Source organism: Acomys minous (genome assembly GCF_964271855.1).
Source record: "Acomys minous genome assembly, chromosome: 14".
In the NCBI taxonomy this organism is placed as follows: domain Eukaryota; kingdom Metazoa; phylum Chordata; class Mammalia; order Rodentia; family Muridae; genus Acomys; species Acomys minous.
Genome location: NC_140496.1, coordinates 42543393 through 42558521, shown reverse-complemented (window position 1 = coordinate 42558521; position 15129 = coordinate 42543393). Strand labels below are relative to the sequence as shown.

At 52.4% G+C, this 15129-nt stretch overlaps 2 protein-coding genes across 3 annotated transcripts in view; one reads left to right on the top strand and one right to left on the bottom strand.

Moving 5' to 3' along the window:
- The first annotated feature begins 1232 nt into the window (after window positions 1-1232).
- DNASE2 (deoxyribonuclease 2, lysosomal) lies at window positions 1233-4228 on the top strand. Of its 2 annotated transcripts, none has more exons than XM_084756519.1 (6): window positions 1233-1493; window positions 1606-1786; window positions 1891-1969; window positions 2169-2333; window positions 2455-2622; window positions 3624-4228. In XM_084756519.1, the coding sequence occupies exons 1-6, from the start codon at window positions 1366-1368 to the stop codon at window positions 3968-3970; spliced, it is 1068 nt and encodes a 355-aa protein (XP_084612645.1). In that variant the 5' UTR covers window positions 1233-1365; the 3' UTR covers window positions 3971-4228. The 2 variants fall into 2 exon arrangements, with proteins under 2 accessions (XP_084612645.1, XP_084612644.1); XM_084756518.1 differs by having other exon boundaries at window positions 1238-1493; window positions 2425-2622.
- Window positions 4229-4851: 623 nt separating this feature from the next.
- The window catches only part of MAST1 (microtubule associated serine/threonine kinase 1), a 28237-nt gene continuing 17959 nt past the window's right edge, over window positions 4852-15129 (bottom strand). The window contains exons 16-26 of the mRNA XM_084756461.1: window positions 15015-15116; window positions 14735-14857; window positions 12258-12367; window positions 11579-11757; window positions 11254-11501; window positions 10282-10488; window positions 9854-10083; window positions 8841-8963; window positions 8617-8753; window positions 6271-6458; window positions 4852-6190 (exon numbers count right to left, since the gene is read on the bottom strand). Of these exons, the coding sequence (XP_084612587.1) occupies window positions 4935-6190; window positions 6271-6458; window positions 8617-8753; window positions 8841-8963; window positions 9854-10083; window positions 10282-10488; window positions 11254-11501; window positions 11579-11757; window positions 12258-12367; window positions 14735-14857; window positions 15015-15116 (2903 nt within the window). The 3' untranslated portion in view covers window positions 4852-4934. The remainder of the gene's footprint in view (window positions 6191-6270; window positions 6459-8616; window positions 8754-8840; window positions 8964-9853; window positions 10084-10281; window positions 10489-11253; window positions 11502-11578; window positions 11758-12257; window positions 12368-14734; window positions 14858-15014; window positions 15117-15129) is intronic.

The window sequence follows — 15129 nt, the reverse complement described above, 5'->3', positions numbered from 1 at the left end:
TCATTCAGGAGGCAGGTAGATTTCTTTAGCTGGAGGCCAGCCAGTTCTACATAGGGAGTTCCAGATCAATCGAGGCTACGGTGGTACAGGCCTGTAACCCCAAAATTTGGGAGGAGGAAGCAGAAAGATCAAGTGTCAAGGCCTGAGCCACACAGTCAAATCTGTGGTAGAGTGTTCAGCAGTCTCTGTATTCCTGCCTTGCTGAAACTTAAAGTGCCTCTGTAGGCATCACCTTGAGGGGTCTAGAAAACTTGCAGGATGCATAAATCAATGTAACTAACTTAACCAGGGTGGCCCAGGTAGGTGTGGTAACCCATTCACACTGGGAATCCCAGCACTTAGGAGGCTGAGACAGGAGGATGGTAAGTTATCGGTTAGCCTGGGCCACAAAGTGAAAGCCTGTCAAAACAAACAAACAAACAAACAAAAGCACGAGCCAGGTATGGTGATGCACGCCTTTAATCCCAGCACTAGGGAGGCAGAAGCAAGCGTATCTCCGTGGGTTCAAGGCCAGCCTGGCCTACAAAGCCATCACGATAATGGACTAAACCTCTGAAACTGTAAGCCAGCCCCAATGAAATGTATCCTTTATGAGGGCTGCTGTGGTCATGTTGTCCCTTCATAGTAATACAACCCTAACTAAGGCAGGCTGTAAAGGTGCCAACTGTCACGCTTCATGCCCTGAGTGTGATCCCCAAATCCCATGTAGTGGAGGGAGAAAGTCCCACAAATTGGTTTGGCCTCCTCTTGCTTGCTGTGCCATGTGCTCATACACTTACTTACACATATACACAATGTGCTTGAGCGCCGCTATGATTTGAGCACTTGGGTGGTAAAGACAGGAAGACCAGGCGTTCAAGCGTCAGCCACAGTGTTAAGAGGTCACAGAAGGATACAGGAAGCTCTGTCAGGAAAAGAAAGAAAGAAAGAAAGAAAGAAAGAAAGAAAGAAAGAAAGAAAGAAAGACCGGAAAGAAAGCAGGCCGATTACTGTGAGTTCGAGGCCAGCCTGGTCTACAAAGCGAGTCCAGGACAGTCAAGGATACACAGAGAAACCCTGTCTCGAACAAAACAAAACCCCTAAAAAACAAAAGTTGGGGCGCCTTAGAAGAGTCACATGACAGCCAATGCCTAAGGGAGGGGCGTGTCCGCGGGTGGAGCCTATCCGAAGCTGAGTCGGCCAGAAGATGGAGGGCGCGGTGGACGCTTGAGGGGGCGGGGTTCTCGGGAGGCACCACACCAAATAAAACCCCGCCTCCGGCGCTCGGGCCCTCGCCCGCATCGTCTCAACCCTGGTGAAGCCGCAAGCCCAGTTCTCAGCGGACTTAAGGGGAAGTTAGTCTGGACCTCGTGACCCAGCTGTCCCATGTCTCGGCGCAGATTGCTTTGCTACCTCCTCATGGCAGCACCAAGCTCGCTGCTGCTAGCTGCGCTGCTGTGGGTCCCTGCCGAAGCCCTGAGCTGCTATGGGGACTCCGGGCGGCCTGTGGACTGGTGAGCAAGTGGTTGCCGGACTGCCCCCCCCCCTCCCGGCCCCGGCGCGGGCTTTGGGCAAGACCTCAGATCCCTTCTCTCTCCCCGACCTTCTGTCCTCCCCGACCTCCAGGTTTATGATATACAAGCTGCCAGCTCACGCCACATCTGGGGATAAGGCAGTGAAGGGTCTAAAGTATAAATACATGGACCAGAGCTCCGAGGGTTGGCGAGATGGTGTAGCGTACATCAACAGCTCGGAGGGAGCCCTGGGCCGCAGCCTGCTGCCCTTGTACCGACAGAACACCAGCCAGGTGACTGAGAGCCATAGGGAACCCGGGCTGGGACACTATGGTGGGTCCCCCGGGGAAGGGAGGGTAGTGTTAAGTTCATTCATTCTCTGTGCATATTCTCCTAGGTGGCCTTTCTGCTCTACAACGACCAGCCTCCAACATACTACCCACTTTGGGACTCCGTCACCCATGGACATACGAAGGGTGAGGCTTGGCCTGGAGGTCGTGGAGCCTCCCTGAATTTCTTGTAAATTTGCCCAAACTAACCTTTGGCCTGCGTTGAAGGGTTAGGGATCTGCCCTGCCGAAGCCCTGGCCTCGGTTTCCTGCCCGCACCTGTAAGACCAGGTGGCTTGAAGGGGTCTACTTTCAGCAGCTTTCCTGACCTCTTCCTCCTGGTGCAGGTGTTCTGCTTTTGGACCAAAAAGGAGGCTTTTGGCTGGTCCACAGTGTGCCTCGCTTCCCACCCCCTGTGTCTTCCGGTGCCTACAGCTGGCCCTCTAGTGCTAGAAAAAACGGCCAGACCCTTCTGTGTGTGTCCTTCCCTTTCGCCCAGTTCCTAAAGATTGGTGAGTAGACTAACTGAGGTGGGATAAAGTTCCGAACTCCTGGGAGTTTCCTCCCAAACTCCTCACATCTCCTCTTTACTTTGTCTTGCAGGCAAGCAGCTAACCTATACCTACCCTCTAGTCTATGACCACAGGCTGGAAGGTATCTTTGCTCAGAAATTCCCTGACCTAGAGGAGGTGGTCAAGGGCCACCATGTCTGCCACGAACCCTGGAATAGTAGCATAGTCCTCACTTCTCAAGCCGGGGCCACCTTCCAGAGCTTTGCCAAATTTGGAAAATTTGGACAAGGTAAGCCCTAATTGAGGGGTGAAGAGCACTTTTTTGTTTGTTTGTTTTTTGGGGGGGTTCAGGCTTCTCTGTGTATCCCTGGCTGTCCTGGACTCCCTTTGTAGACCAGGCTGGCCTCGAACTCACAGGGATCCACCTGCCTCTGCCTCCTGAGTGCTGGGATTAAAGGCGTGTGCCACCACCACACCCAGCCCAAGAATAACATTTTCTTTATAGAGGAAAAGTCCCTGGTGTCCCCAGGGCAAGGCATGTTTAGAGCCCAGATGTCTTTGGGAGTCATAAGTCATATTACAATAACAATCACTAACAATAAACAGCCACCTGCCAGTTGGCCAATGGCCCATACCTGTAATCCCAGCACTATGAAGGCTGAGATGAGAGTTGAAGGTCAGCCCACATATATTATGCATATATGTGTAATATTGTGCACATGACCTGAGCCTGTTTCCTTGTCTTAAAAATTAGGATATAGGCGCCTCCCTCGGTGGGTTTTGAAATAATACATAAATTATTTGGTAAGGACTGCTGCTTTTTTGTGGAGGGGAGGGGGGAAGGCTCTCACTATGTATCCCTGGCTGGTCTGGAACTCACAGAAACCCACCTGCTCCTACCTCCTGAGTGCTGATTTTAAGGTCTTGCGCCAAGGTTTCACTGTACACTCCAGGCTTGACTCTATCTGAGATCCTCTCTTTTCTTTTTTTTTCTGAGAAAGGGTTTCTCTGTGTAGCCTTGGCTAACTTGGACTAGTTTTATAGACCAGGCTGGCCTTCTAACTCACAGTGATCCAATTGCCTCTGCCTCCCACGTGCTGGGATTACAGGTGTGAGCCGCCACACCCAGCTCTGAGATCCTCTTGCTCCAATGTTCTGAGTGTTAGGATTACTGGGGTGACCTGCACATTGACCTGACCTATTGATAAGAGCTCTGTGGGTTCCTGTCATTCCTGGAAGAAAGCCGAAGGAACCTACCTCTCTCTTTACTCTCTTCTCTCCTGAATGCAGACCTGTATTCTGGCTGGCTGGCAGCAGCCCTTGGCACCAACCTACTGGTCGAGTTTTGGCCAAACGCTCCAGGCACCCTGCCTTCTGACTGCTCGGGGACCCATAAAATCCTGGATGTGACGGAGATAGCCTTCCCCGGCCCTTCCGGACCAAGTTTCAAAGCCACGGAGGATCATTCCAAGTGGTGTGTGGCCTCTGTAGGGCACTGGGTCTGTGTGGGTGACATGAATCGGAACATAGCAGAGAAACACCGAGGCGGGGGCATAGTGTGCACCCAGCTGCTTTCCCTTTGGAAGGCCTTCCAGTCCCTGGTGAAAGCCTGGCGGCCCTGTAGAAAGAACCGCTGACTGAAAGCCCAGCAGAGCAAAGGATCCCAGCACTCAGGAGGCAGAGGCAGGCAGATCTTTGTGAGTTCCAGGCCAGCCTGGTCTACAAAGAGAGTCTAGAAAAGCCAAGGCTAACACAGAGAAACCCTGTCTTGAAAAAAAAAATCTTAGCACTTGACAGGAGGTAGAGGCAAGTGAATCTTGAACTCAGGTGCCAGGCAGCTAGGGCTACAAAGAATGACCCTGTCTTTAAAAAAATAAAATAAAATAAACAAAGACTGAGAGGCTATTTTGGATTTGAATTTGTTTGGGGGGGGGGGTGTTCGTTGGTGGGTTCAACCCAGGCCCTGCCACATGCTACACAAGCATTAGCTGAACTACACCACTGCCCTGGCTATGACTCGGAAAACAAGTTCAGCCTCTTCCTAACTGGAGACCTTAATTAAGTGCCTTGACCTCTCTGGCTGTTTGCTTCGAAGTGGGCATCACAACATACGTCTCTAGAGGTTGTTAACACAACTGGCTCTGTATATGAGACTGTTAACCTTTTTCTTCAGATGGACACTAAGACAGAGAGACTGATGGTGGGGACACTTCTTCCTACAAGGACTGCCCAAAGCTGTTACCATGTGAGGAACTGGCAGCAAGCCGGGCGTGGTGGGGCACGCCTTTAATCCCAGCACTCAGGAGGCAGAGGCAGGTGGATCGCTGTGAGTTCGAGGCCAGCCTGGTCTACAAAGTGAGTCCAGGATGGCCCAGGCTACACAGAGAAACCCTGTCTCGAAAAACCAAAAATAAAAAATAAAAAAGAGGAACTGGCAGCAGAGGACACAGGAAGGCCCTACTGAAAGCCACCTTCCTACTTTCTAACAAGTCCCGAGAGGAAATGCGAACCCCAGAAATCTCAGGCAGCACGGGCACTTTATTTATATGTGTACATATGTATACAGGCATCTGTACAGCTCAGGACCAAAGGCCTGCTCCGCTATGGGCCTAGAGACGCGGAGCTGGGTGCCCCATTTTTGGTTAGGCCTGCGGGAGTCACAGCTTCAGCAGGGCACCGGGAGTTCAACCCTGATTCAGCCTTGGTGCCTGGGACCAGAAGGGAAGCAGGTGGGGCCGGGGGAACTGCACTGCGGGGCACATTCTTTGTTGAGACTAGGGTTGGAGTCTGGGGGTCAGGAGAGAGCTTGGGGGAGGCGGGCTTGGAGCGAGGTCCGCTCAGTGTGTTCCGCCCTTGCACCTCCTCCAGCACCCAGCGCTCCCGGCCCCTTGGCGCATCAGGCGCCGGAGGCATCTGGGCTACAGGTTCCTTCAATCCTTTGGAGTCTGTGCCCAGAGGCTGGGGTGTCTGAGTCTTGACCCCTGACCCGGAAGGTTCTACAACAATGGGCACCGGGGGTGTGCCTGCCTCGCCAGAGCTACTGCGCCGGCCTGTCTCGTGTTCCTGCACCGGGCTTAGCGCTGCCTTAGCCAGCGCCCTGGCTACTCCACCTGGGCCATCCTCAGTCTGCACGCTCTGGTGCCTCGTACAGCCCAAGTCACGCTCCAGGGTCCGACTCCCGGGGGTTGTCGCCCGAGGTGGAGTGCAAGCCTCTGCACCTCCTGGGGACTCCTCCTTGCTTGATGCCATTGGCCTCGGGGCACAATCCGGTAGCAACGGGTCAGCGCCCAAGCTTAGGGGCGATTCCTGGCGGCCCAGGCGTCGCACGGCGACCTGCCGGGTCGCCCCAGGCCCTTCGATGGGAGGCGTCTCACCATCGGACTCGGCGAGGCTGTGCAGCGCCAGCTCACCGTGGAAGTCCTTTCGGAAATCCGGGTGGCCCACTTCGAGGCTGTGTTTGCGCAGTGCGCCCTTCTTGTCTGCTCCCAGCGAAGCTCCCAGCTTCTCCGCAGACTGCACGCGCTTAAGCAGCGGTGAGCGCGGTGGCTCCGCACTTTTGGGGCGCGGGCGCACAACAGGCGGCGATGAATGCAATTTGGCCGGGAAGCTCTGTGTGGTGTGGGAGCTGCCCACCGTGTGGCCTGGCAGCGGCGGTGGCGACGCTTGCGTCGGGGATGGTGTGTGTGCCAGGGGTGACAGCGGGATGTTGCCAGCTGATTTACAGCGTGCAGAGCGGTATTGGCGGTGTAGCTTCGGCGACAACCCGTGCAGGGTGCTGGGCCTGATGTGGTGCGACGCCGATGACGCAGGGGAGTTGGGCGTGCTGGAAGCTGGGGAGCTACTCTGTGAAGAAGCGCCTGCAGGCCAGAGAAGGTGCAAGCATTCTGAGCACCTCGGTGCCACCGTTCCCTTACCCCCGCGCAGGCGCAGAACCTACCTAGATAGGCGGAGTCAGGCGTGGAGCGATAGCTGTGCGTGGGCGAGCGTGCAGGTAGTCCGTGTGTGGGCGAACCGGGAAGACTGTCGCTGGACGACAAAGACCGGTTCAGAGAGGACAGTGAACGGCTTGTGTGCAGGAGGTTTGACTGTTTTGTGATCTTCCGGAAGAGGGAGCTCCGCTTTTTGCTGGCAGGGGCGGAATACAAAATGGTCACTTCTCCTTAACTGAGCGAGCTGGTTCCCCGCCTCCCCCTCCCGCTTTGGATGGCCCACCTACCCATTTCTAGCACTCCCCTTTCCCTACAACCCGTCTATTAAAGCAGAACTCTTGGCTCAATTCGGCTTGGCCATGCCCACTCCTTTCTGGCCACAGTACAATGCAAGAAAGAAATCTTCTGGCCGCTCCCACACATCTAGTCACAGCCCTTCCCACTGCAACCCACTTCGCGTCCTTCACTCAAATCCCCACTCAAATGCTGCCCAAACCCTTGGATCAAAACAGTTATGTCTCTCTTCTCTCCCTCCGCCCCACCCCAGGATCACTGTGTAGCTCTGGCTGCCCTAGAACTCACTATGTAGACCAGGCTGGCTTTGAACTCATTGAGACATTTCCCTGCTTCTGCGGCACTAGGATTAAAGGCGTGTGTCACTACCATCAGCTGCCAAAACTGTTCTCTTTAGGGATGGAGAGTAGACTCAGCAGTTAAGAACAGTAGCTGCTCTTCCAGAGGACCAGGGCTGCATTCCTCGTCGGGCCTCTAACAACTACCTGTAGCCCCAGTTCCCAAGAATCTGGCGCCCTCTTCTGGCCTCTACAGGCACCGGGCACATGTATGGTGCACATAACCAGAAGCAATCAAAACGTGCATGTAAGTGGTGGGGTGGAGAAAGGAAATCTAAAACAAAACTGGTCTCTTGGGGCTGGAGCAGTGGATGGTTGGTTAAGAGCGTATCTTCCTCTTGCAAGGACTTGAATACCTCTGTTGGAGAGCTAGCTCATAATGCCTGTAACTCTAACTCCCTGGGAGAAATCTAACCAATACCTTCTCTGGCCTCTGTAGACAACTGCACTCATATGCAAAGACACAAACCTATGCATATTTAAAATAAAATCTATTTTAAATTCAAACAAACAAACATTTTCTCTTGGATCTGGGGAGGTGTTTGTGGGCTCTCTCTACCCCCCTCCTCTCTCTCTCTCTCCCTCCCTCTCTCTCTCTCTCTCTCTCTCTCTCTCTCCCCCTCTCCCTCTCTCTCTCTCTCTCTCTCTCTCTCTCTCTCTCTCTCTCTCTCTCTCACACACACACACACACACACACCACTCCTGGCCCCACCCTCCCCTTTAGCTCTTCCAATCTACAGACAAAATTACAGGCATACCTCATATATAACCACATTTCCAAACACCCACACCACATTATCCCATTATGATTACATATGGCCTAGTGACCTCAGAGGTGAGTTGTGTAAATTCACTCTGATAAGCACAGCAGGAAATCCTGGGTGTGAGGATGCATATGCAGAAAGCTCCATCACTAAATAACGCCTGTGTTTCTTTTCTTTTTTCCTTTTTTCCTTTTTTCCACACTGGCCTTTGATAAAATCCGGAGATCCTTCCAAGTCTCAAGTCTCCCAGGTGCTGGAATTACAGGTGTGCCCCAGGTCTGCTTAACCGTATTCCACGTGGCTCCATTTTACCTGCTAGTAACCTTTTTCTTTGTTTTGGTTTTGGTTTTGGTTTTTCGAGACAGGGTTTCTCTGTGTAGCCTTGGCTATCCTGAACTCAATTTGTAGACCAGGCTGGCCTGGAACTCACAGCAATCCATCTGCCTCTGCCTCTCGATTGCTGGGATTAAAGGCGTGCGCCACCATGCCTGGCATTGTTTTTGTTTTGTTGAGACAGCATCTCTCTATGTAACCCTGGCTGTCTTCAAACTCACTTTATAGACCAGGTTGGCCTTGAACTCAGAGATCTGTCTGTCTCTCCCACCATACCAGCTTTAAAACAACACAAAACAAAAACAGTGTCTTGCTGTGTAGACCAGGATGTCTACACCTTGTGGACTAGGAGCTGCTGGAATTAAAGGCCCAGCCGGAAGTAACCTTTCATCTCCTCCCTAGTCCTGTTGAAACAGGTCTAACCTGCTCAAGATCTAACCCACAATGCTTTTAAAATAGTTTCCTTTCCTGACTTCTCCCACTTTCCCGGCCCGGGTTTGGTCCTCAGTCTTTTGCGTCCTCTCCTCCCACTGCACCCACTGCACTTTTCCGTCTGTTATTGTATGTGCGCCTCCTGCTTTAACCCCGCCCATTTCTAGAGTGAGCTACTTATGGTCCCGCCCACCTCTCTTGGCCATCTTTAGCCGAAGGTCTCTTGTTCCTACGCGCCATTTTGGCCTTGTAGCTGCTGCGCCTGGCAGGCCCAATACGGATGGAGGTGTTTTCGAAGGGTGTGGTAGTCACAGCTACTTTGTTGCCGCTCTGGGAGAAAGGGAGGGAAACGCCTTTGTTACAGGCTGCTGGGTCCTGGTCCACCCTCCAGTCCTTGAAGCCCTCCGCTGCACTCACCTTCAGGATCAGCTCCACAACCTCAGGATGCACCATACCGTGCACCGGCTCACCGTTCACGTGGGTGATGAGGTCCCCAGCACAGAGCCCTGCCTCCTGGGCTGGACCTCCTTCCTCCACATGCTGTAAATGGGAAAACCCACCGGGGCAGGATTGAGGGATTGAAGAAAGAAAGCTCCGCATTATTTTGCATCGTTGGCTTTTTATGAAATAGTCATTATTCCCCCACCCCACCCCATTGCGCAGATGAAGAAACTGGGGTTAGAAAACTAAGTGAGGGCTGGAGAGATGACTCAACCGTTAAGAGCACCGCCTGCTCTTCCAAAGGTCCTGAGTTCAATTCCCAGCAACCACCACTTTGTGGCTCACAACCATCTATAATGTGATCTGATGCCCTCTTCTGGCCTTCAGGTGTAATGTAGAGAGAACAATGTATACATAATAAATAAATAAATAAATAAGAAAGAAAACTAAGCGAACACAAGGAGACCATCAAGATCTGGACCCATGGGGGCCTGCACAAACTGTTGCACTAACGAAGGACAAGGCATGCAGTAAACCTGGACTCCCTTTTTCAGATCTAGCCAATGGACAGCTCATTCTCCATGGTTGTGGGGAGATGAGGCACTGCCTCTGACATGAACTCTGGTGTCCCTGATTTGATCACTTCCCCTTGGTGGTGGCACACAGAGAAAGGAGAAGCAGGCTATCTGGATGAGACCTGGTAGGGTGTGGTCATACGGTGAGGGGAGGAGGTCCCCTTCTGTCAGAGGTCTGGGGGGAGGGGAATAGGGTGGAAGAGAGGGGGAGGGTGGGAGTGGGAAGCTACAAGTAAGGGGATAATAATCTGGATGTAATCTGAATAAATTATAAAATTATTTTTTTTAATTTAATAATAATAATAAAAAATAATAAAAAATAATAATAATAAAAAAATTAAATTTTAAAAAAAGAAAGAAAACTAAGTGAACACTGTTCGTCCCTAGAGTCTTTTCCCAGCCCATGAGACTCACCCACACAATGTGGTGGACACTGTAGACATCGGAGTCGCCCATGTAGACACGGATGGCTCGAAGTGTGAACCCATATTTCTTGCCTGAGCGTTGGATGGTGATGGGGGAACGGAGTCCACTGACGGCTGGTGAGTAGTCCCGGCTAGGAGAAGAGTCCCGTGAGGATGGATTGGAGGAGAGAGATCGAGGGGACATGGGACTAGCAAGGGGTGAGCCTCCATGTGGGTCCACTGCAGACACAAAACCATGGTCAGAGGTCAGGCCAAACCTCACACGGCTATCCCAGGGTCTGCTCCTCACTCCCCAGAGGCCAGAACAGATTCTTCATCACTCCGTCCTTATGGCAAACAGCCATAGACAAGGAAAGTGCACCTGTCCCGCCACAACGGCAGGGAGCCCCTTCCCTGGTGTGTGGTACCCATCTTCACCTGCAGGGATCATAACAGACAAAGCTGTAGCTGAAGCCGACTTGATAACTTTGCCCCCGGTTCGAGATGGTCGCTTTTCCACAGCAAGATCCCCAGACAGCTGCTGGTGCCTTGCCCTTCGCAAAACCAGGTCATTGGTGGCCCTAGGGCCTGATGGGTCTCCATCCTTGGAGGGTGGGCAGAGGTCACCCGGGTGTGAGCGTTCAGCTGCAAAAGAGAGCAAGAGCTATCAGGTCATGGACTTTTTGCATGCTTGAACTTCCTAGAGCAGGTCACAAATACCTGGGGTACGATCTCTGGCACAGGGTAGCATCGCTACCCTTCTATTTGGCTGAATGCCAGGCCTAGAATAGTGAGTGCCCGTTTGTTTGTTTTGAGACAGGGTCTCAGGATGTATTCCTGCCTGTTCTGGAACTCACTATGTAGACCAGGCTGGCCTTGATCACCTGGGCTGGCCACAGACACCCCCTGCCTCTGCCTCTCAAGTGCTGGGGCTACAGGCGTGTGTGCCACCACATTGGGCTTAGTGCTCTTTTATTTGACATTCATATTTATTTTAGGAGTGACTGTTTTGCCTGAACGTATGTATATGCACCGAGTGTGCAGTTACTTGCAAAGACAGAAGACGGTGTCAGATCCCCCACACTGTAGGTGCTGAGAATCAAACTAAACCTGGGTTCTCTAAAAGAGCATCTCTCTCTCTCTCTCTCTCTCTCTCTCTCTCTCTCTCTCTCTCTCTCTCTCAATTTGGGTGTTAAGCCACGCCCCCAGGTCACCCACTGGAAGATTATAGGCAGGGGCTCTGTCACTGAGCCTCTCACCAATCCTGGTAGGCATTCTCTGTGGTTTTACTCAAGGATGGGTGCGTGAATAGTGCGTGAGATCTTGCATAAACTGTACCATGTACATTAAATGGATGCTCAATAGATCGTTCCCGGGAAACTGAGGAAAGCACTTAGAGAAGGCACTCACTGGCCTCGGGCTCCGCAGGGATGGAAGTACTCTCTCCTTGAGCTGCCTCTTTGGGGACGCGTGTGTCCAGTGAGCTAGGAGGATCGGAGCTGGGACGAGGAGGCCTGCGGAGCCGGACCTCATCTTCATCCTCCTGAGGGGCACTGAAGCGGCTGGGCTCTAGCAGCGCCGAGAAACGTCTGCGCGCTCCCAGAGGAGGACTGGCCTCCCCCTCCAGGAAACTGGCTTCAGAGGCGGAAAAACGCTTGCTGCACAGAGGGGACCAGATCAGAAGAGACACTTCCATTCTGCCCTGCCCTCAAGCCCCTCGGTAGCCCCTGCTTACATCTCTGGGGAGCCCCCTCTCCAGGTCTTCTCACGCAGAGTCAGGCCACCCAGGCCCTCCCTCTTGCTGGCCACCTTCTCTTCCGGGCCCTTGGCGTTTGGGTCTCGCTTGCTGGCCCCTGATGCTGACACGGGGGTCTTGGCCTCATGCTGCGACAGCTGCTCCATGCTACTGTACACCTAGGACCAAAGTGGGAGGTGCTAAGTCGGTCTTCGCTCGCGAGCCAATCAGTTTTCTGCAACCGGGCGAATGCAAATCGATCTCAATCCTCCCGGGGAGGGGCCTGTTCAACTACAATCCTGGCACTTCTGCCCCCAAGAACCCTCACGCAGAGTCATGCCTGCCTTGTTCTAGACCTGCCCTGTCGAGCTCTCTACTTAGCCGCGGCTTACGGGCCTTCCCTAACATCTATATGGCCTGCAGCAGGCTGGGCCGGGCATCCTTCCAGCTGCTTCGTACTCCAAAGTCCTTGTACAGCTTTGCGATCACCCTCACCCTCAGGCCAACCCAGTGTCAAAGGTCTGCCCCCACAGACCCCCAACCCACCTCCCCAACAAGTCCTCTTCACTCCTTAGTTCCCCACATCCTTTCTCTACCTTTCCAAGCTGAGACCAGGCTGCCTGGGACCCTGCTGCCCACAGACCTTCCAGGCCCAAGCCCTGCTCGGCAGCGAGCGCACCTTGCTGAAGCGCGGTGAGCAGGAAGAGAATTGGCGGATCTCCACCGGCTCCTCCTCAGTGGTGTCGTCTTCATCATAGGAGTTCACATGGTGATACCTGTCCGAGCGGGCTGGAGAACCACCGCCTCCTCAGAGCCCAGCCAGACCCCGTCCTGTGTGCTCTGGGTTCCTCTTCCCCCCGCCCCCCCCCCGCCCCCGTCTCCCTGCCCCATACTCTGAATTTCGGCCTCATCTCGAGCCCGTGTCCCCCCCCCCCCCCCCCGCCCGGGAGAGGCTACACTACCAGATGCGAGTTTACAGCATCTTGGTTCCAATTCAGGTTACTAGGAATTTTGGCCCCTTCTTGGTCCTAGCCTTATCATCTAAGAAGCCAGGCCCAACATGACAAGTCTCCCACGTTGAGCCTCCCCGCCCTGTCCACTACTGAAGTCTTTTATTATTTTTTTTCAAGACAGGGTTTCTCTGTGTAGTCTTGGTTGTCCTGGGCTTGCTTTTGTAGACCAGGCTGACCTCGAACTCACAGAGATTCATCTGCCTCTGCCTCCCAAGTGCTATGATCCAATGGGTACACCACCACGCCCACTTAGCTCATCCTTGTCCAATGGGAACAGGCATTTTCCCAAAGTAGACCACACCCAATCCCATGAGGTCACGCCCCAAAGGCAATTTGGGTCTTGTCTCCTGTTTTGAACATTACTGGGAATTTCTTACAGGTTCTCTCCCATGCTAAGAAAGCACAACCCTTGAGCTGTACCCCTGCCATTTTCTCATCTTTTTCTTTCTTTCTTTCTTTCTTTCTTTCTTTCTTTCTTTCTTTTGTTTGTCGAAACAGCGTTTTTGTGTGTGTGCCCACTCCAGTGCCAATCAGACACTATTTATAGAAGCAAACAGCTGGCCCTCAGGTACTAGTCTGCCAGTTTATTAATTTTTTAAAATTATTTTTCATTGAATTGAAATTGTAGCCTTGGCTGTCCTGGACTTGCTTTGTAGAGCAGGCTGGCCTCGAACTCACAGTGATCCACCTGCCTCTGCCTCTGGAGTGTTGGGATTAAAATTGTGAGTCACCACACCCAGATTTGTTTTGTTTTCTTAAAGAAAATTGTGTGTGTGTGTGTGTGTGTGTGTGTGTGTGTGCACTCAGCCTGAGTGCAGGTGCCTGTGGAGGCATCAGCTCCTCTGGATCTGCACTTACAGGTGTATTTGAACACCCTTTGCCTTCCCCCATCCCCCATCTTCTGTCATGGATGTTTGGGAACAGGGCCTGTGTCCTCCATGAGAGCATCAAGGGCTCTTAACCCTCAAACTGGACCATCTTTCCAGCTCTTGCTATTTATTTTCTTATGTGTATATGTGTTTCGCCTGCATGTATGTCTCTGTACCACGTTCACGCTTCACGTGCATGGTGGTCAGGGTGGACGTTGGGTCCCCTAGGATGGAGTTACAGGTGGTTGTGAGCTGCCTTGTGGGCGAAGAGACTGGAACCCAGGTCTTCTAGAACATCAGCCTGTGCTCTTAGCTGCGCAGCCAGCTTTCCAGCACCACCTCTCATTTTGACAGAGTCTCGTTATGTAGCAGTGGCTGGCTAGCCTGGAACTCACAGAGATCGGCCTGCATCTGCCTCTCAAGTGCTGGGATTAAAGCCAGGAGCCACCAAGCCCAACTTTAAAACATTTTACTTATAGCCAAGCTGGCCTTGAACTCCAGATAGCCAAGCACAGGGAAAGCAGACATCTGCCACAATGTCCAGATTCACTTTTTACTTTAAAATGGAGGTCTCAGCCAGGCGGTGGTGGCACATGCCTTTAATACCAGCACTTAGGAGACAGAGGCAGGGATCTCTGTGAGTTCGAGGCCAGCCTGGTCTACAAAGTGAGTCCAGGACAGCCAAGGCTACACAGAGAAACCCTATCTTGAAAAACCAAAAATAAAAACCCTGTCTCAAAAAACAAAAAACAGAACAAAAAATAAAAATAAAAAAATAAAAAATAAATAAAAGGAAGAAAGAAAAAAAGAAAAACCAAAAACAAATAAATAAAGAAATAATGGGGATCTCACTAAGTTGCCCAGGCTACCCTTGAACTCTCTTTCTACGACTGAAAGCCTTGACTTCTTATTGCTGGGACCACAGGCCTGAAATACTAGGCCTGACCAGCATCAGCCTTTTTTTTTTTTTTAAAGATTTATTTATTACATATACAGTATTCTGGTTGCATGTGTGCCTGCATGTCAGAAGAGGACACCAGATCTCATTATAGGTGGTTGTGAGCCACCATGTAGTAGATGGGAATTGAACTCAGGACCTTTGGAAGAACAGCCAATGCTCTTAGCCTCTGAGCCATCTCTCCAGCCCCAGCATCGGCCTTACCTACCCTGACCCACCCAGCAAGGTTCCATCCTTGTCCTCACCCTAGGGCCTCTCTTTGGATCCCATTCTCAACTCAGACCTGGCATTGTGTCCTACCCTGGCCCCAACTCACTGTCAAAGTAGCTAGTGTCATCTTCTGACTCCAAGTGGGGAATGAACTCTGCCTTCTGCCGCAGCAGCCCGGTCCAGTCTAGGTCTCGGAAGAAACTATGTTGCTTTACTTCAAAAGCACCACCTGGCGTCAGGCGAAGAATAGGAGACATACCTGAATGCTTGCCCCCCCTCCCCCACCCCCCACAAACCAGCCCTTCGGTTCCACCTTCCACCCCAAGTGTCAGCTCCAGCTGGGCAGCACGAAGCTCCCCAGCCTCAGCTGGTGCACAAGGCCTTACCTGCCCCAAGCCGGACCAGGGGGTTGGTCTGCAAGAGGCTGGATATTAGAAGCTGGGCATCTGTGGGCAGAGCCTCATCCCCTTCAGGCCAGAGGATGTCATCTGCAAATCAAAA